We start from the raw sequence: 22,749 nt of genomic DNA on the forward strand, positions 1-22,749 counted from the left end.
GAGAGGTGAGGCATTGGCACAGGATGCCCAGAGAGCTGGTGGAGTCACCATCCCTGGAGGTGTTCAGCTAATGTGTAGATGTGGGTCTGAGGGCCATGGCTTAGTGGGAATGGTTGTGATGGGTCTGCGTTTGGTCTGGGTGATCTTGGAAGTCTTTTCCAACCTTTATGATTCTATGACTTGATGGTAGGCATATTACTGCTATTATTGTATGTATAGTATATATGTGTGTGTGTGATTTCCTGTTTTCTTCCACTGCACTTGACTGGGTGGAGTGCTGGCTGCTTTGCAGGGGAGGCTTCAATATGTAGCTTTGGCACACGGTGCATATGCGATCAGCTCTGCAATTCCATCCACTTTTCCCTGGATTAGCTTCTTTAGGTTTCACCCAGTATCAGAAAATATTGCATGTTATGTTTTATGTTCCTTTTTGACAGTCTGTGATAGGGTTTCTTTCCACAAATCACAGTGTGCAAAATGTGGAAAGATTGCAGCTGGAAAATTAATTTCATTTGTATTTAGCCAGGTGTGAGTATTCAGAGACAACCCAAATCTGACATGATAAATCCTCGCCTACTGGAGAAAAAAAAATAAATATATATATATATATATACAAATTGTCTCTGCATTCTTGGTGTCTTTTCCAGACTCTGTTTTGTTGTTTCATGGAGCATGCTGGTGCTGCCAGGTTCCTTACAGCTGTTCCCATTTTGTCTGCTGCTGGTCTGTGTGCCGAGTAATTATAACGCTCCCTTACTCCTTGTCTCCCTCCTTTCTTCCATTCTCTCTCTTTTTCCTTCTTCTCTTTCTCTAAAATGACAGACAACCTGAAAAATAGCAGATAGAAAGGCAGCCAGCTCTGCATCTGGTGATTCAATGACAAACTCTTTTGTCAAACTTCATTTTTGTGCGTAAAACGGAGCTATGCTCTTTCTGAGGGGTTTGTGGATGATACAGGGAGCTCTGATGTAATTTGCATCTTCAGAAAAGTCCTCCTTCACTTTGATTTGTGGTGCTGAGGCTGTTCCCAGGGCTCCATTTCGTGGCACAACATTCTGGGCTAAGTTGGGCGACAGCACAGGGCTGTCTGAGAGTGGGTATGGAGAGGAAGAGCTGCTGCTTTTGCACAGAGCCCTTGTGACTCTCCTGACATTTCTACTTGGAAGAATCCCCTTTTTAAGGGTGAGAAATAGTTTGGTTTGTCTGCTTGTCCCTCTGTGATATGTTGTTACCTCACAGTAATGCCAGCCGTATCAAATCGTTCTAATTATAAATGTGACAAATCTGAGAATTTGGATTTTAAAGTCGTGTTTTATTCATGTGATATGTTGCAACACCAGAACAGAAAAGTTGCTCCTAGACTTCAGCAGGTTGGAAGGCAGTGCTTTAGCCACAAAACCACCCAGTCCTCACCTGGACTCGAGCCAGGGAGTACATCTGCTATATATCTCAAAGAGAAAAACGAAGGTATCGTGTGCTGTGAGATTGGTATCAGCAGGATCCACTCTTTCCAGCCATGCACATTTGCTCTAAGTCATGAAATTAATTAATGGAGAAATTTTCTTGTAAAATAGAGCAGCAGTTCTGATTTACATGACTTCTGTGCATTTGCAAATATTTTTCCCCCTATGGCTAGAGTCGCATTAACCGGTTTTGTTCCAACGCATGTACAGCATGTGTGTCAGGCAGATATCTCGAGGATTCGGTCCCTGGGCACTAGCTGGCATTCCTCCCTGCCTTCTCACCCACAAGGATGAAGCCCCACTGCTGAGCCCCCCCCCCCAGGTCATGGCCATGAATCAGCACTTCTGACAGCCTTGTCCCTCCACGCTGCCCCACTTGCTGCTGGGCAGCAGCACGCGGCCCTCCAGGCAGAACTTTTCTGGCAGTTTCTGAGCAGGAAAATACTGGATCAAAATGTCGCGCTGGCTTTGGCTTCGTTTGGTAGGAGAGAGGCTTTTTGTTGGCAGCTATGCGGGAGATATTTGCAGCCTTCATTTTAAGTGCTGTGTGGGCATTTGGGTAGTTTATAATAAGTGTGATAAATATACTGAGGTATAAAAGAAACAGAAGCCAGGCATGCTGCACATGCATTCACTGATCTTGTCCAATTTTGTGAAACTTTCTGAAATAACTGCAAAAAAATAAACAAAAATCTCAAAAACACATGAACTCTCTCCCCCCTTCCGGCTTATTTGCAAATCCTTTTGTAGGTCATATTACCTGCAAAAGAAAGGAAGAGAAGGGATTTCTTGTGCTTATTTCATTACAGGGAAGATTTGCAAAACCTGAAAGGCCTCTCACTCCAGGTAACCCCCTGGAAGACGCTTGGTTTCCCTCTGTGCCTTAGGAAATCTCCCCCAAATTATTTATATCTTCCCTGGTGTGGCAATGCAGAGTGATAGACCCCTTACGTGGAATGAATAATGCTTGAAACCACAACTAATCTCATTGAGCTATTTGGTGAATAAGGTGTTATTGAATTAAAGGCTCAGAGCATGGCCCACAGGAATGGATAAATCCTGCTCCCACTGGAGTCTGTGGTAAGACTGCTGTTAATAGGGTTGGGAAGGGGAGGATCAGGCTCTGGGTTTTGCTTTGAATGCATTTTTACTAAGTTGTAAAAGAAACAAAAATAATTTGCTTCAAAAATAGAAAAAAGAAAAAAAGGAGTTCTGATAATCAAGACAGTAGCAATACATAGCAGATGCCTGAGATCCTGAACTGTGCTGTTGCTGTTTTATTCTTGAACGTGTTTTGTCCTCTTATATCCAAATCAGAACTGAAATCTCTGCTCAAATCTTTCGTGTGTTTTTATATATGGTTCTGTTGTTTTCCTTACATTGATTTAAATAGTTAAATAAGGAACTAGAACCATCTCCTCTTCATCAGATAATTGGCGCTTTGCAGACCTGATAGGCAATATGTTGATTGCTGCCTTTGTTATATTAAGGAGTTTATTTTTACCGTGTGCTGAACCTACTGTGGATGAGTCTCCTGTACGCAGTTCATTAGATGTCTTGGATGAGGTTTTCAAAGTGATGTCAACCTTGCCTCTACTTGAGAAAGGAGTCCTGCAAAAATTGTGATACAGTGTGTGATGTCTGCCATCTTGCATCAGGCACTGGGGACCTTTAGAGTTCAGAACATAAACTCCTGGTGTGGGCGTAGGGTGCCCTGTGGAACATATGTGCTGATCAGTGGGTCACTGTACATTGCAAATAGCATCTGTGTGTGTCTCCTTCTGTGCTGAGGTGTTCCCGCCTCTGCTGTGGACTGGATGGTGGTGAAAACTATGTGTAGGTGTTGTCGATGGAGAGTTACGTGCACATGAATGGTGTCTGTATTTTCAGAAGTGATCCATTGTCTTGGGGATTAATGGGAAACTTGATCATCCGGTTATTGTCTGCAACTGCGTATGCTGTGAGTACGCCAAGTATTCCACGTCCGGCAGTATGGGCTTGTGTTTTTTAAGGTGATGGTTGTGGAGGGGATTATCTTATTTTTCTGTTTACTTTATTAAACCAATTAGAAATGTTTGAGACTAGAAGGTGTTTTTTCAGGTCTTATGATCCCATTAATTAAACAGTGCAGGGATAAGTGACGAAAGAAAACAGGCTACAGAAAAAGCTGTGTAAATAAGATAGAATAACTAACTTTTGGTCTGGTAGCATCTTGCTGAGCAGTCTGATTATTGACTGCCCAGCCAGTTCCACTGATATGACCAACGTAAATTCATCTCAGCTGCTCTTTTTACGGATGCTAATGCCAAGGAACCAGAGGAGCTCTAGGAAAGGAGAGTTGGATTCAATTCTGGTTCATGAATCACATATTGAATTGTCAGGAAAGGAACAAATTCTGCCCCGATTGCCTCTATAACTATGATAGGTTGTGCTCGTGTGTCTCAGGGCAGAATATGGTCTGAAATGAAATAGATGAGGTCAAAATCTGTTTTCATTGATCACAGAGAAGGCAGTGAAGCTGTAGAGGCAAATGTGACAGAAAAATATTGCCAGCAAGGCCGTTCCTCTTGCCAGTGATGCATCATGGCAGAAAGAAGGCTGCTTGATTTTCCACTTCCATGATGTGTTCCCAGGGTGGGTAGAAACATAATCTCTCCATAAGTGAGCGAATTGAACTGAAAGTAAGACATAATGATTGACACTGAGTTGCCAGCTGCCATTTATATGGAAGCTTTTTTGCATGGAAGAAAAGAAACAATTGAGCATTTTGTTTTTGTTGGGAAAAAACATTTTTGTACTTTTACAACATGTTTTTTAGGGTCTCACAAAAGGGTGACAAGGAATGAGATTCCATGAATAATGTCCTTTTATTCCATCGTGTATCCTGCAGTTCATTCCATAAAAATGACAATAATAAAAAAGCGAGGGACGCAATATGAGAAACAACTTTCTGTTAGGGAGGATGGCTTTACAGAATAGATACTGAAGCAGCAAAGAACTGAAAGTGGTTTCTGAGAAGTGTTGACCTCCTTTCGTGCCACTTACTGTGAATTAAAGCTGTGAGTGAGAACTAGTTTGGGCATGTGGTACAGCACTTACAGCAACTGCTGCCAAGGAACAAGATTTGTGTTTCTAAGGAAATGAAACAAAAGAAAATGGTTTAAGAGGCAGTGGCTGTCACTGCGTTTAAAATAATAATAATAAAAGAAAAGCATCCGGGTACAGATAGGAAAGATAGGGAAGAAAAGCCGAAGTGGGTTATTTTATACACAAGTTAGCATATATATGAGCACCAGCAATGTGAAATTTGGAATCAAGAGGCAGTGGGTTGTGGAGGGTGTAATATATCTCACACTTTCAGAGTTTACAAAGTCAAGCTAGCTAAAATCAGTAGTGACCTGCTCTGCACATGTGATTGACTGCTGTTTTTCATTTCTATGGGCTTTATTAGTAACAGTGACCAGCTATAGGAAAGGGATACATTTAAAGCAAGGAAACCAGGCTTCTTTTTGGCTTCTTGGCACTCCACAATAACAGACTGAAAGGTGAAAAACTTCAGTACTTTTGAATGAACGCTGGTAAACAGTAAAACTTACTACTTCCTTTAGGGATATAAATATCTTAGTGACATCCACTCACTGATTTGTAGCAAAGAAGTTATGAGAATTGTTCATGCGTTGAAGTTTCATTAAGGGATGAAAATCATAGCAAAGCATCAAGCAAAAAATATTGCTATATTTACACAGTGTCTTAACTCCTTCTTTTTTTTCCCCCTTCCTCGGTTGGAAAGGGAACCACCTGTCTCCTTGGCTGATGTCAGTCTGCTCCCTGGAGACACAGTGCTACTGGGAAGCACATGATACTGTACATATTTACACCCAGCCCGTATCTGATTGAGATTGGGCTACGAGACCCGTGAGTTCAGGAGTTTCTTCATCATACTCTCATGCATTAAACATGTGTTTGAACTCTGGCTTGAAAGCCATGTGATCTTATGATAGACGTATTTATGTAATAGTTAAATGAATGATCATGTGCTATCCAGCTCCTTTTCCATGCAAATGTAGAGGAAATTGAATATTATAATATTTCAGTGAGATGTCCTCAATAACAAATTACTGTTTAAAATAACCAATATTTGTATGTATATCAATTGCGTAGCAGTTATTTTTGTCTGCTATTTGCATGATATGGAAAAGACTTTTTCTAGCAAGCGTTTTAAGCTTCGTGGTGCTGCTTTCCTTTTGGAATGATCACAAGGGTGCACATTTAGGGACGTATTTTCCATCTGTTTTTTTTTTTTGAAGCTGGCAATGCACATAATTTGGAATAGCAAAGAAGAAGTCTGAGAGTACCCAGATTTGAAGTAGTCTGTGTTTGAGCCATTCTAGGGATCCTTATTCAGTAGCAGCTGTTAAAAATGAAGGACTGTACAGTGCCCTCGGGTGCAATATACAGCCATTGCTCAAGGCTGGTGGGAGCCCTGTGTGAATGAATGCCCAGGGGCACAAAAGGAGCCCCAAGTGTGTTACTGCTCAATTACCAAAGGTTCGGTGATATTTGTTGAAGGTGGGAACTGTGCAAGCACCAAAATGCTCGGTGACACTAGTGCTCCTGAGAATCAATGGGGCTGCAAGCAGCTGCATAAAAAAAACATCCAAGAAATGCAAACTGCCCTTGAAACTTGCTGTGAAACTTTCCTAAATGTAGAGAGTGCAGCAGATTTTGAGACTTTGGGTTAGTAATGTGCCCAGGGTCTCAGAAATTCTTTGCTGTGATCTGGAGTAGGATGGCTGTGCTTTGGCTTTTGAGTTGCTTATGTCACCTGAGCAGTTCAAATGAAATTCCTCAGCTGCGGTGATATGTTTTCACTAGTGAATAGATTTAGGGGTGCCTGAAGGCTGATAAGTTCCAGTGCAAAAGCCATATGATGTGGAAGGCTGAAGATAGCACTGCTGGGTCACCACAGGACCTGGAGTATTGCTGGTTCTCTTCCATCTCATGGTGAGACAGATGGAACCATCAGGATCTCCTGCCACCTTCCTCTTGTTTCTTCAGGAGCATGAGATATTTAGTGAAGCTCCTGTCTGTACATTACAGATTTACTTTTTTAATAACAGATTTTTTTTTAATATGGAGATCGAAGGGTGAAGAAGAAACGGCCATCACCGTCACCCCTAGAAACAAAGAAATTACAGATAGGCAGGAGTTCTTGGGTCATCTATTTATTTCATCCCCATGCATTAGCATCGTTTTTTTATATAGTAAACCACTCATTGTTGTAATATATGATTGATATTAATTAGGCTTCTGCAAAGTACTGCACTCTTCAACTTGAACTGAACCAGAAATAAATATATTGCCATATATTAACATTTTATTAGTTGAGAAGAAGAATAGGATGAAGGCACCTATGTGAAATCCAAAGTAAGAGTTTCAGATTGAATTAATGCCAGCAGTGCCTTGAGATTAATTTGGTTACTATGGGTACAGAATAAGAAATAGTATACCATAATGTAGCTGTGTTTACTGATTCATTTCTGGCATTAAATACTAAAACCACATTATATATGCAACAACAGACTTTTCTTCCTTGGAAGAAGAAGGTGGGTACACTTTAGTAATTGAAGTGGATGTTGCCCTCTGAAAAGTGCCAGTACTGTTCCGGAAGAAAAGCTGCTGTTCTTTTACAGGATCTACCCCATCACGAGCAGCAGAACTGCAGTGTATCAAAAGAGAGCTAAAAAAAAGTGGGGGAATAAGAGGAAAAAATGATGCCACCCCAGGAAGCTTCCAGTCTTCCGCGGCTTCTTGTTAAATGTCTCTTGTAACATGATAACATCTGCTTCATATGCTATTGACTGTATTGGCCAAACATCAGCTTTCCAGTCGTGTGCTACTTTGTATCTCATCAGTATGTAAGAGATGGAACAAGTTTTGCATCTTAAGATGTTGAAAGCTGGGTAATAATAAAATAATTCAATGGAAATACCATATATTCAGAAAGCAATTATTTTAAAGGGTTTCAGTTTTGACATGGCTAGATTAAGTATGAAGCTTTTTGTTTTTTATACACGCTGTCAAGAATGTTGTTAAATACTGATACCACCTCCTAAGAGAACAACTTTTAAATACCAAAATGAAAAGGATAAGCATTAAATATTTTGGTAGATATATTGTGCCATAATGTCTACTGCCTTGCTCTTAATACAAAGCACAGTAGGGCTTAATTAAAAAGTGATTGTACGATCTATCATGAACCTGCATTAGGGATACGGATGCCAAGAAAATTAAGTTGAATAGGTGGTGATAATGAGATCGATATTTTATTGAATAGTTTTTATTCCTATGCCTTTGTTTGCTGTTCTTGCTTCCCCATCAGCAGGTAAGACATCCAAAATTCTTTGAAAGAACTCATTTAGTCTGTTGCTCCTTTGTTTCATTGTTTGATCAGTGCAAGCTATTTATTTTTTTCATTTCTTGACAGAGGAAAATGCATTGATAAACTTTTGACTCTGTTAGAGTGGTGCATGACAGTAAACAAGAGCAAGTCCTTTCGAGCTTGTTCCTGCTGGGAGTAGCTGGCTAACAGCAGGTACAAGGGTGATTTTCTATTTCATGTAAGCAAAAGTCACAGGCACTAAATTCTCCAGGGCAGCCCACAACCTGGTTTAGTACAGATTCCTCCTGTACCAACTCCTGGTGTGGCTTCAGGACCTGATAAGCAGTGTGTTTAGCAGCAGCAAACATGAAAAGGTGTTCACTGAAGCATAGTACCCTGTGAAGAATACATGCCATAAACGTAAGTGTTTCTATGGCCTGGGCCAGAATCACCCTTGTTACAACTTCATCAACTTAAATGCTATTGATTTTTCAGGTACCACTGACCTGGAGTTGCTGGGATTGTGCTTGGGATGAATTTGACCTATGCTGTTAAGGCCAAGCAGAATCACAATTTAGAAAGTGCAATGCAAAGAAATAGCTACCACGTATTCCGCCGGGCTGTAACTCTACACCCGTCAGTCTGAGCTCTGGCACTGCTGGAAAGCCTCATCTTTAAATGGTTAGAAGTGTGTCTGTGGGCACTGGAGCAAACAATAAGACAAAAGATCGTATTGTTCCCCATTGTATTTTAGGGGGAGTAAGTTGCAAAATGGACAACTTGCTTCTCTGGGCAGAACTCCTGGGTCAGCCGTGCAGCTTCCTTTTCACATCCTCCCATGAGAGACTCAGTGTTGTCCGCATCTACGGTGAACTCAAAGAGCACTCTGAAAGGGGAGAGCTGCTTTGTCCTGAATGAGCACCTATCACACAGTGCACTGTACTGCGTGGTGCAACCAGCAGCTCCTCTCATGCTTTGTCACAATTGTGTAGCATGGGGCAATGTGCTTGAGGAGAAAACAGGCACAGCGCAAGGCTCTGAAAGCCATGAGAGGCACTGAAAGCTTGCGTTCCTGGTATGCAGCAGTATAGATATTTGAAAGGTTAGGTTCTGTCTATTTTTAGGTAGCCTTCACATTGGGACTGATCTAAAAATGAAGGTGATATAAAAATTGCACGTGTCTCTCCTGATTTGTCAGAGGTTCTTGACAAAATGCAGAAAAAAAGACGGTTCTCTGAATTGGAAGAATTTTTTCTGAAGTGAAGCCGTGCCTTTTATTTAGAAGAGGAGCCTTTATGTTCTTGATTAAAATGCCAGTGCCGTCTATTTCACTCTCAGATCAGCATTTTCAGATTTTAGCAAAGTTTAAGAAATATGACTTTCCCACTTATTGTTTGGGAAGATTTATTCACTTGTGTAAATGAATTTTAAAAAATTGGCAAGGCCTTTTATCTCATATAAAATAAATCTGAAGATAAATGATCTTTTCCACTAACATCACCTATCATTAAAGTGGCTAAATGAAAATCAAAATGTGTTGCTATTTAGCGCCTGCTCTCCTTTTTACGGGAGATGAGATTGAACATGTTTACTGGGCAGGAATTGTCAGCAAGGCTTCGATTTATAGCATTGTCCAGGATACAAATTAACAACATACAAATTAACAACTGCTCTCTCTACTTTAATGTAGTGGTAGCCTGGTCTCCCCAAAGTGTATATCTGCAGCTTACTTTGCAAATGCCTATCCTATCCTGAAGAAAACCTGCAAACAATGTGATATTGAATTGCACTGAACTGAAGCACAAACATTTTTCCATGTCTTTGTAAGCAGGACTGCATGTGAGAATGAAACAGCTGGAGGTCTACCTCACGAAAACCCCTGGGGAGGTGTCACAGTCATTTCTCCATTGTATGCAGTCTTGGTTTAATAAATTGGCAATAATGTGATGTTGAAGTGCTCTTTGGTGTTGGTTTGCTGGATTTTCAGAGTTTTTGTTTGTTTTTTTTTTTGCTTTGCAACTCTAAATATAAATTAAAATAATCTTCCTTTCAGACAGCTCCCTATTTTTGGTTACTTCTTTGTTCCTCAGAGAAGATGGGTGAGCTGGTGATGGACAAAAGGGAGAAGGCTCACTCCATAGATGTCTCTGTTTTACTGAGAGCGCTTTCAGTTTTGCTTTAATGCTTTTTGTTAAATACGCTGTCCTGCTTCGACTTTCTGCAGGTGGAGTTTGATAGAGCACAGGCTACAAATGACATTTAATTGTATCAGATTGACAGGGCATTTTATGATGGTAGAAATCCATCGTGGATAAACATGAAAGTGGCAAACTTGCCTTATCTGTTGATTGGCATGAGGTAATGAAAGTAGAGCTTTTTTGGGAAGAGGTATGAGTCTTCATTTCTACCCATTTATGTAGTAGTGAGAGACGAACCAGTGCCCCAGGGCAAACAATGTTCGGCAAATACTAAATTTCTCAGGAATAAGGATATCCAAAATGGTGATAGCAGATGCAGTATCAGAGCTTCATCCCTGTTCCATTCACAGGGAAAATCTGGAGAAGCCTGAGCAGTATCAAAATGAATAAAATGGAGGAAATGTGTGGAGAAGTTCTGCTTTGAACTGTCCTGGTTCCATTTCCTGTACTGAGGTCTGGTTCAAAGCCTGCTTAAATCCATTTGAAAGTTCACGTTCACTTCCAAGTGATTTGGAGAAGTGACCAGTTCTACCCACTGTAACCCATCTCTTCTACTGTTTTCTTATACAGGTAGCCAGGAAAGTGATTTGGATAAAATAGTTAAATTAAAATAATTAAGATACTAATTCAGACCAAACCTTCCTACTGCTAGCACGTCTCTCAGTCTGTCTCTTTACTGATTTGTTTGGCCCTGAGTCAAAGGTGGAAGAACTGACAAATTTCATGTCTGAGGCATCACTGGCAGAGGGTCAACCTGAGAAAGTTTACAACTGCAGTTGGTACAGCTAATAACCCCTGGGCTAAATGCTTATCTGTCTTTATTTCAGTTATCTGAATTAAGGATGGAGGCAGCATGACATCTCTTGCCATTTGTGCAACTTTTTTAGATTAATATTGCAGCTCCAAGAAAAATGAATAATTGGACTTTTGAGCACAGAGTGGAACCATGAAACCTATAGGGATTCCTCTAGCACTAGTCACTAGTTTGCATATTGTGAGTTAACTGCAATTCATGAAGAGTTCTGGCTAAAAATAACTCCCAGGCTCAACGTTGTCTGGCAGGAGCCACTAGTTAAGAGGTCAAGTGAAGCTGATCCTTCAGGAGCGTTGGCTGTTGCAGTGAGGTGACCCCATCTCCTGTTGGCCTGTCCTCAGCTGACTTGGGAGAATGGGGTGCAGAGGCTGCAGGAAGCTGCTGTGCCCCAGGACCGCCAAAGGTGCCAACCTCTGGTACCCACCTGCAGCATCTCCATAGCAGCTCTCCGTTCTTCACACCCGACATAATCAGGAGAAAGGGTTACTTGGCTTTTGAGCAGAGATCTTTTCTCTCTCTCTCTCTCTCTCTCTCTCTCTTTTTTTTCCTTTCCAGTTCTTCATTTTATTTTGTTTGCCTAAAATTTTAGCGGAGTGAGTCTGCGCTACCAAAATCTGATCAGATGAGTGCAGTTCAGAATTATTTCCACATTATACTTTGTTTTAATATGAAAAATGCCAAGAGCTAGGCCTAAGAAAAAAAGGCTGACTCAGTTCCACTGAGCTCTGTCTGAAGAAAGTCTTATTTGAAGATGAGAGATGTGTTGGTAAGGCTGTCTGTCATCTCTAGTTTATTAAAAAAAATTGCTAGGAGGCACTAAAACTGTCCACTGCCTTTCCCTCTGTTCCTTCACTCAAAGGTGCTTCATTCACATCGACTTTACCATAGCAGTTTTGTGTAAAACAAGATTTGATTTCAGAGTATTTAAAGGTTAGTGTTCTCTCCAGTGCTGTGCTGCTGACTGGCGTGTGCTCCACTGCAGTCACTTTCCCAGCCATCTTAGAGAACAGATCAGAGATGTTAGGAAAGTATGTGAATCCTTTCTTCTTCTTCTTCTTTTTTTTTTTTTTTTTTTTTTCTTTAAGCACACCATGAAGTAGAGCTGGCAGGGAGCATGCTTGCAGTTGGATGTGGCAGCTCCCTTTCAGCTGGGACATGACTGATCCATGGCTAAATAGCCACAAGGCCCAGCCAGCCCCTGACTAAGTTTGACAGCTGGATGAAGTCTCATCAAGTCACTGTAGAGAGCAGTTAAGATGGTATCTTTGGAACAGCCTGGGCTCCCAGCACATAGCTCAAGGGAATCTTTTGTTCACCCTCAGGTATTGAATGCATGGTGATTGCTCCTGAGATCATCCTACAGATCCCCCTCAGCCAAAGTCATTAAAAATTAAATTGTTTTTAATGATGAACAAGTTGGGAAACAAGAGCTTCAGGGCAATACTTTAGATGCCCCAAGGAAGAGGTGCTAGTTGGATGGTTAGTAGTGGTAACAAGAAGAATCCAGGTGGGGCTTTCCAGGGCCTTATGGAGACTTAACAAATTTAAGCTGTGACTCTAAGCGTTCCCAGTTTCTGTGCCCTTTGTGGCTGGAGCTGGAGACTACCTGGCCCCAGAAGGGCTATGTGAGCATCTCAGGTAGGCAGCCAGGCCTTTGGGTCCTTGAATGCAAGGGAGGAAAAGAGAACTTTTATGATTTCTTCTGTTTCAAGGAAGTCTCAGCAGTGAGGTGAGTAAAGGAGAGGTGATAGTGATCTGCAACAGTCTGTGATTTTGATGTGGTCCTACCTGCACAAGTCAGAAGCTCTGCCAGATCACACAGAGCTGCAGAAAAGGAATCCATATCCTTTGCTTGCCTGGGTGTCTGCCCTGCAACTGCACTGAAGTGTACCCAGGAAACTGATGTATTTCTGTGGCTCTGTTTCTCAAAATTATAGGGGCAATAAATTAAAATGTAGGTTTTCTTTTACAGATTAGTCTCTCTGGGAAACAGTAACACCCGAGTGAAAGACATTGTTCATGATGCTGTTAACAGGCCTGGCAACCTGGGTTTTCCTGCAAATCATAGAAAATGTGGGTCCTGGAGAACATATGCTCCGAATGTTGGGGGAAACAAGTGATAAATGTATTTTTTATGTAATCAGCTGGAGTGGCTTTGCTTTTCTTGTTTTAATAATGTGGAAGTGAAATATGCTTGTGAAGAGGGAAATGCTCAGGGAGGTATGAGGAGATTTAGAAGGTCTCCTTCAGTCAGTACATGTGCTATTGCTTCAGTTAGGCACTCCTGGAAGGTTTTACAACAAGCACAGAGTTGCAAAGAGCTGTATGTGCACCATCTTGTTAGCACTGATAATCAGCTGAGTTGCATGAATAGTGAATATTCACAGTCAGGTCCATTCACATGGGAACAAGCAAGTAATTTCCATTGGCATTCAGTACTGTTTATTTGAGCCTCCAGTATGTGGAAGCAGATGGGGCAAAATTCACCCCACTGACATAATTCTGGTAACACATTACTGTTCAGAGAAAGGTATTTTGGACTCTGTAGTGTACTGCTGCTCCAACAGCAGCTCTTGACCCAGAGCTTGGCCGCAATTCATTCTTCTCAGGTCTCTGGAGCCTTTCTGAAAGCTGGTGCAGAGCACCAATGTGGTTCCTCTGTAAAAAGAAACCTCAGTTGCTAACTGCTTTAGCAAAGTTGCTTTGTTCTATTGTAAACTTACTGCACCAATGAACCCAGAAGTTCAAGGAGTTTTTATGCTGGTTTATGCTACTAAGAACATATTCTGGGTAGGATGGATGTGGATAAACAAGGGAAAGAAGATGAGAAGTAAAAAACAAAACAAAACAAAAAACAAATAGGATAGAAGTGGTACAGAGAGAACGGAGTGGAAAACAAATACAGAAGGACTGTGGAAAAAATAAGAATAAAGATGCACAGAAGGAAGATTTCTCATAAAAAATTAATAGGGTACATATACTTTATATAGAACACCATTCACGCTAAGACTCCTTTGGAGTGCAGTTTGGTCTTTTATATACACCATTGGCTTATCTTGTGTTGTAAGGACACGAGAGTAGAGGGTCGAATGAAAGGGGTTTGACTGGTTGCCTTTGCTTGCTGAATGCTAACACTAGTTCTCTAAATTCAAGTTTGATTTTCCTTACTTTACTGGAAAAGGAGCCAACTTTGCTGAAAATCATCAAATACTGTGGTCTGGAAGCAAAGGAAGAAACCTAGTCAGTGCAATGATGGAAGAACTCAGTTTGGGATTTCAGAATCAGGGGGCTGCAAGCTTCTTCAAGCTATGCAAAGTGTAGGGAATTAAAAAACAAAACAAAGCAAAACGAATGGCCACAGTGACAAAAATAATAAATAAAGAGGGTGAAAGTGGGTGTAAGAATAGGAGAAAGAGGCTGAATGAGCACTGAACCTGGGAAAAGAAACAAGACGGAGGGCTTGGAGGCTTTGGTCCTTGAGTTTTCTTCCTTGCCGTTGCCAAGAGCCCTACCTTCCAATCCTTTTAAAGCATACATCAGGATTTGGGATTTGTGCTCAAATGCAGTTTTCAGGCTTGCCAGGACTGTCTAAATTTTGTCCCTTGAAGAAGAAGAGGCAAAATGTGGGAACTGCTGAGGCTTGGTATGGAGTAGCCTGAAAAGAGGGAAATGTGATGACTGAGGGGTGTCTGACAACAGACGTTTTGCCTGTTGGGACGGGTTGGGTCCAATGAACCCACAGACTTTACTAACCACAGTTGGGTTTTCTTCGTGTGTGTTTGTTATGGAACAAAATTGTGTGTGCATACTCAGATACTGCCCCAGAAAAAACGTTTGTGCAATTCTTTTGTGTTGCCAAAACACTGGGCAAGAGCATTGCTAAAGCTGCTTGGGACTTTTCATAAGACAAGGTTTCTTTTGAGAAGGGCAGCTTGGATGCTGGCTGCATTTCATGGGCTTCATTTACATGTGCTGAGGCTGCGCGGCTTCCAAGCTATAAGCCCATTGCAACTGCCCCCCTCTCTTTTTTCCTATTAGGTGTAGTGTGCTCCAAAATAGCACAGAGACACATTATAACATGCAAAAAAGGTCCCAGGGAGTAAATTTATAATACGGCTCGAGTTGGACGGTTTGGTTAAAAATAAACAAATTCCTCCCAAGCAATGAGAACTCATGCTTAAACCTTGTGATCTTTTGTGGTTTGAGTCGTGCCTGGCATCCCTTCCAGGTGGCACTGGGACTGCCAGCAAAGTTCAGGCCGTGGCTGTAGGACGGCTCTGGAAGACGCAGTGTTACTGCGCAGTGCCCGCCCTGCACCCACACAGCTCTCCGTCCCCAACGTGGTGCACTGAGAGCGGCGCTAAGGTTACTGTTTATATTTATCAGTTAACTTGCTAATTTGAAGGGAAAGCAGTGAAGTGGAAATGTAGAAAATAGAAACAACATGAGCTGGTCAAAATATCCAAAACAGCAATATAAAATGTTCCGGTGTAAATACATTTCTATAAAAGGTGTGAATGAAACTTCAGGGGGAAAAAAAAAAAAGAAAAAAAAAAAAAAAGATGATGGATTCGGCACAGTCAATGAACACAATTATAAGTAGGTATTGAAGGAGAATATTCCACCGACCATGGATCCACAGATAATAATTAATAAGAACTGAGTGCACTTGAGGCAGGCAGGTGCCCACGTTATTTCACAGCTGGCTGTTCAGAGGGTAGAGGTACTCACCTTTGCCCCAGATCTTAATAATTTTCTGCAGTTTTATCGTTAAATCAGCATATAATTGGGAAGGAAATTAGGTTTTTTTCGTCGCGAGAGCGAAACGGTACCGTTAATTTAATCATTGGTAGGAAAGGCTTTCTGTTGTCGTTCAGTATTTTGCTGTGGCTTTTTTTAATTAAGTAAAGTAAAAACAATGCCATTTTTGTCATCTGTGCTTGGTGAAAATATGACAGTGTGATGTGATTTGCAACTTAAGCACAAGCAGGGAAAACCGTACGTTTTATCAGAACTGGCAATAATGAATTACAAGGGAACACAAATAAGCTGAGAATATATCTGAGACTTACAACAATTTCTGAAGTTTTTAATATCTGCAGGAAAAAGGCTATTTCAAGAGCTGTGCTGCTTTTTATTTATTTTTTCTCTCAGCAAAATCACCATAGCCTGCTATAATAATTGAATTCATTTAGCCTTTAGAATGCTCAAGTTTGCAAATAACAATGAAAATGAATATTTCATGACAAGGCGGATGATCAATTATAGTTTGGTGACTTTGACTGGTAGCCCAGCATGACAGATCCAGCACTTACATTTGTACAAGACTTTTGAACCCAGCTAATTAAAAAAAAATACAACTTCAGAAAGCTCAGAGGCAGGTGGGGCCGGTCAGACAAGGCCTTCGTGTGGTGGTGTTTTTTTTCCTGTTGTGGGAAACGTTTTGCAGTTAGGTTTGGTACCTTGGCTTTGTTATGTGTTCAGCAGTAGTGCCACCATAAACCAGTCACACCTGCAGCAGCCTCTGTTGTCTCAGCAGGTGAGCTGCGAAGGGCTTAAGCCCAGAACCTCTGCTGTTAATGGCGTGCCTGCATGTCCAGGTTTTCACTTTTTTTTTTTTTCCTCCTCTCCTTGCAATGAGAAAAGGCTTTGGCCCAGGCCACCGTACAGTGCTTGTAGGGAAATGCAGGCAGGAGCCAATACGGTCCTGGGCAGGATGGGGTAGTTGTATGCAGGAGCACTGGCTTCCTGCACTGAGACGCTGAACCGATTAAAGAGCAGCAGAGCAGTGCCTCATGCAGCTGGGTGCGAGATCAGGCTCCCTCACTGCTGCAGGTGAGATGACTGCAGGAATGGCTTTGATGGATACTCCCTCCATTCCTGGGAAGTAGAATTTTATTTATTTATTTATTTCCCCCCCACCCCCCAACGTGTTTGTTGATAGCAAAACTGACTCCGCTTGCAGTTATCAATGAGAGATTAACTTTGTGAGGTGTAAAATCCCCAGCCGAGTAAAAATGTCAGAGCACGTTGTAACTTTGGCCGAACTCCGGGGGGTTCCTCTCCCGGCTGAGCCGTGCCGCGGCCACTCCGGGCTGGAGGCTGATCGGAGCACACGTGCTGCAGCCCGGCTCCTGTCACCTCATTTCTTCTTCGGCGTTAACTCAGCTCTGTCCGTTGTTTGTTTTGGCAGGAAAAAAAAAAAAAAAAGAAAAAGAAAAGGGAAAAAAAAAAAAAGAAAAAAAAAAGCATTCAGAAAAGGCAGCCTGTGAGGGATGGGAGCTGTTGCGTGGCAGGCAGTGCCCGATCTCGGGGGTGTGGCATGGCAATGTGATTTTAATCACAGCGTGGTGCTGCTGGAGACTCAAAGGTCTGAGTGGCTTTTAAAAAGATTTACTTCGCTCAGCCTGGGTCTGCCTCTGAGCGACGTCACGGCTGGAGCGGCGGCACAAGAAGGCTGGATGAGTGACAGCCCAGCCTACTTTTTAATAGCTTTGTCATGTGACGGGGACCAGTAGTAAGACAGGTGCCTTCAGTTCACTCTCAGAAAGGGTCTCGTTGCTGCATGCGTGTGTGCTCCCTGCCCGGCTCTGGATTGCGCCTCGCGAGCGGCACCGCTGTGGTTCGGGAGCTGGATGGCGTGGGACATGTGCAACCAGGACTCTGTATGGAGTGACATCGAGGTGAGCGGGGTGCGGGAGAGGGGCTGCGGGCGCACTTTGCAAACAAGTCTGGATCTTATCTGAACTCCACTAAGTTTGCTATTTTAAGGTTACTCTGCGATGCCTTGAGCAAATCAAAGCTTAGCTCCTGTCATCAGTATCTCCTGCAGTTGGAAACTATTTTCATGTGCCTCTGGCTCGCTTTCCCCGTCATATGCAATATTTATGCTCTAAGATATTGATATGAATCAGTGTCTGAAGTCTTTCCAGTGGCATTCGGTGGCCTGGTTGGAAAAATGCCATGTTTATTTAGAATAAGATTAACGTTTCTTTTTTTCCACAAAAAGAAACAAAAAAATAAAAAATAAAAAGAAGGAAACGTAGTAGTTAAAATTAACCAGTGGCTTCCTATTTTCCTTGCTTGTTTCACTCTGCTCTGTTGAAGGTTTCCTACTTGTTTATCAGCTGCAGGATTCAAACCCCCACACGGGAACGAACACCCTGGTGTTTTGCTTTAGATGCTTTTAAAAGGGATTTCTGGAAGTAGCCGCTTTCCTGCTTCTCGTGGTGTTGGAATAATCACCCTGTAGCTGTGCCCTGTAGGGCAGGGCGCTCAGTCCGCACAAGCAGTCGAGCAAATGGTTAAATCCCACTGTACGGCAGAGACAACAGGATGAACCGTGAGAATAGAGTTTATGCAGGACTGTGTGAACTGCTGCTGCTGCCGCTGCTGCTGCTGCTTGTGTAAAAATAGACGGCAATACATCAAACCCACAGCTTCTGCTGGCTACAATTCATAAAGGGGGGGAAAAAAAAAGAGGAAAAAAAAAAAGCCAAAATCAAGCGGCTCCCTGGTAATCTCTGGAGGATGAAGTGAGGTGTGAGGATTTCTGCACGGTTTTGTTGGGCAGAGCGGAGACTTACCTGGAAGTTTGGGCAACTTGGGAAGCGAGGCAAACTTTGTGTGGACCCCGTAAAACCCAGAGCTGCTGGAGGAGCCGACCTGCCGCTGCGAGTGGATAAGTGCTGGTAATGCTCCCCCTGGGCAACAGGGGAGGGAGAAACAGGTTCCATGCGGTGCCTTTTAAATAAGATGTCCATGGCAGGCAGATAGATACCCATCTGAAGTAAAAATGTGACAGCGTTCTCCTGTGTGTTTTTCCTATCTGCCAGAGCGTGCAGGCGGGTCCTTAAGTCTTTTTGTCGTGTTTTAAATATTTGCAGCTTGCCATTGTATCCACTGATTTCTGTTTGCATATTGTAATTGCTCTTATCTTGTTTTGATTTCTTGGTGAAGTGGAATAGATATGGATAATTCATATGTCCTGTAGCTATTATGAGTCAGGGCTGTAAGTGGATGACTTTCTGGCTCCAGAGTCCTAATTGTTTCTGAGTAGCTGGAGTATCCTGTGGGTTGTTGTCTGGCTTGTAGCATGGGTCTCAGCTGCCGGAGCTTCGTTTTTCCATCATGTATTATTCCTAGTGCTGCAAGGAGCTGATTGAGGAACCAGCTTATATGGAAATATTGAAGATTTATTTTAATCACTAGAGTTCCTGCAGTTATTTCAAGCTAGTAACAGAATGGATAATTTATGTCAATGACTTCTTCATAGTGCGGAGGGGAAAGAAAAAAAAAAAAAAAGAAAAAAAAAAAAAGAAAAGATTTGATCTTAATATTAATCATGCAGTGCTGGGTTAACTGTTGGTAGGATTTTAGCAATGTGCTCCTGCACGGCACTTCCTGGAGCAGCGGAGCAGTGCTGCCTGCTGTGCTGGCTCTGGGGATCACCTTTACCGGTCTCACAGATTGCAGGCGGCAGGTACCGGAGGCTGCCTTCATTTTTTGAATCATTAATGTTTGCTGTCAACTTAAAATGTATTAGATTCTCACTCCCGTAATGACAGGACGGCGCGCTGCTTAATAAAGGCCTGCATCGCCATAGCTGATCGGCGTCCCCAGTGTTACACAGTTTAATGAAGGTGATGTACAGTAAGGTTTCAAGGATTGATAGAGAGAGCCCACATGACACACGTTGTAGCAACTCTGTCTTCTTTTCCTGGGTTCACCCCCTTGGCTCTTCGAAAAACTTGTTAAAAATAAAACGGAGATTATTTTTTCATTAATGTAATTAATATGGCATAAGTCCAGTCTTTTTTTTTTTTTTCCTTCTTTTTCTTTCTTCTTCTTTTTTTTTTTTAATTTTTTTTATTTACCTTCAAAGGCACAAAAAAAAAAAAAATTGTTCCAAGAGGTTAATGGAGAATTATACTTAATTATAATGATTCATTATCATCAGTGCAGTTAAGCTAATTTATTGTTTGCATCTGAAGTAAGAGGGGAAAGAAAGTCGGTTGGGGTGAAATAATGCACAGTAATTAGCCTTTTGTGTTTAGTGACTGCTTTATCCTCCTAAATGTTACTCTGAGATTAAGGCTGTGCTTACGGAATACCTCTGGCATCCAGTAACAGTGGGAATACAGTAGGTTGTGTTCTGGCGATGCAGATGCACCTGTTACAGATGTATAGCAAACAGTAAATATCAGCATGTCAGATAAGGACAGTTTTAGGACTTGGAGCGTTAAATCTGGCATCATCCAAAGGCCAAATATAAATTAATAACAGGAACACTTGCTGCTAATGTGTCTCAGATTAGAAACATAATGTCATATTCAGAAACATTGATTTTATTATCATGTCAACATTGGCAAGAGCATATATACTTCATTTCAGCAATTGCATTTTTAAGTGACATTGCAGTCATGATAGGCAAATGAAAGCTGTGATGAGCAGATTTTTTTTTAATACAGTTGTTTTATGTTGCTCCAAAAGCCCGTGGTAGGAACTTAAGAATACATGTAACTGAGAAATAACATGTTTAAGTGGGTAGTTCACAGAGTGAAGCTATTTTTACAAATGAAAGCATAAACAGATCAGCAGGATACTTTACAAGTCTACAGCATCAGTTACAAACTCCTGCCCTCCACAACACAAATGCGAGTGATGCTGAGAATCTACCTGTTCAGTCAAAAACTGCATCATCCTTTAATGAAACTGGAGATTTTGGCCAAGCTTCAGAAAGGTCCTATCTGCGTTATAAGCTCGCTGCTGGAAGATGATGGCTAGCACTGAAGAAGAGGGAAGTCCTTTTTAATTTGTTCTCTTCTGTGACCAAAAGAGAAACAGTAATAATAATATTATTAATAATAATAAGGTGTGCATTTAAAGTGACCTAAGTGAGATTTTGACTTCTTGACGTTCTGCAGCCCCTTAAATAGCAGAAATAGAAGCAAGTGTTATTACAGTGCCTTGTTTTACAGCCTCCTTGTTCTTCATCCCTTGGCCTGCTACATGGTTATCTCTCAGCGTCTTGCTACACATGGAAGTTGGTTGCTGCATTACAGCCTGCACAGCTGCACTGGCTCTGTGTGCCAGCACAGGAGCCCTACTCATGGCTGCACTGCTGCATGCAGCCCATGTGCTGCCAGCCGCCAATCCTCCTGGAGGCCAAACCTCATTGAGATGCTCCTTCAGAAGCTCACACTCGCGTGCTGTGAAAGGCGGTTCTTTGGAGAGAGGCGTAACGAATACTGAGCAATTCCCAGCGCTGGGCACGATGTTATTGCACTCAGACTGCTCTCTTTGGAAAGTGGCACTTTCTGTGTTGACTTCTACCCAAATACAAGTTGGGAAATCATTCAAAGCACCTAGGCATATGATCGGAACAGAGGAGGGATGGCCGGCGGGGCTTGCTCAGTGCCTCCCTTTGCACTCTGTGAGCTGGGCCCCCACTGCAAGGAAGATGTGGAGCTGTTGGACTGGATCCAGAGGAGGCATGAAGATGATCAAAGGGCTGGAGCAGCTCTCCTGTGAAGAGAAGTTGAGGGAGTTGGGCTTGTTCAGCCTGCGGAAGAGAAAGCTCTGGGAAGACATCATTGTGACCCTCCATTGCTTAAAGGAAACTTGCGTACAGGAGGGAGAGTGACTGTTTGCCATGTCCTGGTAGTGACAGGACAAGGGGGAACAAATTCAAACTAAAAGAGGGGAGATTTGGATTAGGTATTGGGAAGAAATTTTTTTATTCAGAATATTTTTCTTCAGGCTGCCCAGAGGAGATGTGGATGCCCCATCCCCAGAGGTGTTTAAGGCCAGGCTGGATGGACCCTGGCCAGCCTGGGTGGGTGGCAACTGTGCCCATGGCATGGCACTGGAACTGAATGTTTGTTATTCCAAGCCAAACCATCCCATGGTTCTGTGATTCTGTGGAGTGCTTGGTGTGGAAGTGTTCAGGCTCTGTAGACCTTATGGCTTTTTATCATATTGTGCATGTCAGCTGTAAAGGGTGGCGGGGTGTTTTGTGGGATCTCCATGTCAGTGTGGCAGTCTGGGGGTGGGTTCCAACGGTACATGGTACAGTGCGGGAGGCATTGCTTCATCGAACGGCATTGACATATGGGGCTCCACTGTTTGCCAAGCTGTTCCTACGTGTTTTCCATAATTAAGGATTGGGTTTGATGGATACTCTAACATTTCAATTGCTATGCTAAAGTGGGTGTGTGATATTAATTTTTTTCTTGCTTAGTAGGTCAGTCAATACTCTATCTAGCTTCATACTAGCATACAAAAGGATACTTATTCTGGGTTTATTTGTATTTATCTCCGCTCTGTTCGCAAGTCATGGAGGCAAAAACATGTTGCCCTGCTGAAGAGGCTCCATGCCAATTAGATTTTGTTCCCTACAGAAAGCAAAGTGTTCCACAGGCCTTCTCCATTGGGGGTTGCTGAGTCAGCAGCATACTGCTGTGGGGCTGCTGGAGGGAAAAAGAAAAGCCCTCAGGTCCTTCAGCACAACCACCATCAGGGACATCTGGGGGCTGGATGGGAGGTCCTGGCCTGGGGCAATGACCTGACTGCCCCTGTCACCCAGAGGTGAGCACAGGGGTGTTCAGAACACGATCCAGTGACCAGGCCCCTGCTTTGTAGCTGGGTAGCTGAGCGCTGCCCATCATTTAGACACGGAGGAAATGGCATGGCAGCATCCCTACCCCATGCTTTGTTCTGCCCATATGGCAACTACCATCATATCTCACCTCGAGAACCGTGGTAAGAATCTGGAAGAGCAAAAATACGAGCATCTCCAGCTTGAGATAGCTCCAGGGCTGAAGACTGTAACAGGCTGTGCCTCCGTAACCTGAATGCATCAGGAAATGCAGGAAAGACCTTGCCCAGAGG

At 42.6% G+C, this 22,749-nt stretch overlaps 1 protein-coding gene across 5 annotated transcripts in view; it reads left to right on the forward strand.

Annotated features, from left to right (window-relative positions):
* PPARGC1A (PPARG coactivator 1 alpha) overlaps positions 1 to 22,749 on the forward strand; it is a 338,264-nt gene that overhangs the window by 257,745 nt on the left and 57,770 nt on the right. Inside the window, exon 1 of one of the 5 annotated variants that reach the window (XM_015862903.3) lies at positions 16,934 to 17,540. The exons of 3 other annotated variants lie outside the window; for them this stretch is intronic. In XM_015862903.3, the coding sequence (XP_015718389.1) occupies positions 17,493 to 17,540 (48 nt within the window). In that variant the 5' untranslated portion in view covers positions 16,934 to 17,492. Of the gene's footprint in view, positions 1 to 16,933; positions 17,541 to 18,432; positions 18,549 to 22,749 lie in introns of those variants that run through there. One more of the 5 variants, XM_085545634.1, reaches the window with a different exon arrangement.

This window comes from Coturnix japonica, chromosome 4 (genome assembly GCF_054131305.1).
Source record: "Coturnix japonica strain WE chromosome 4, WE-NBRP24, whole genome shotgun sequence".
Taxonomy (NCBI): Eukaryota; Metazoa; Chordata; class Aves; order Galliformes; family Phasianidae; genus Coturnix; species Coturnix japonica.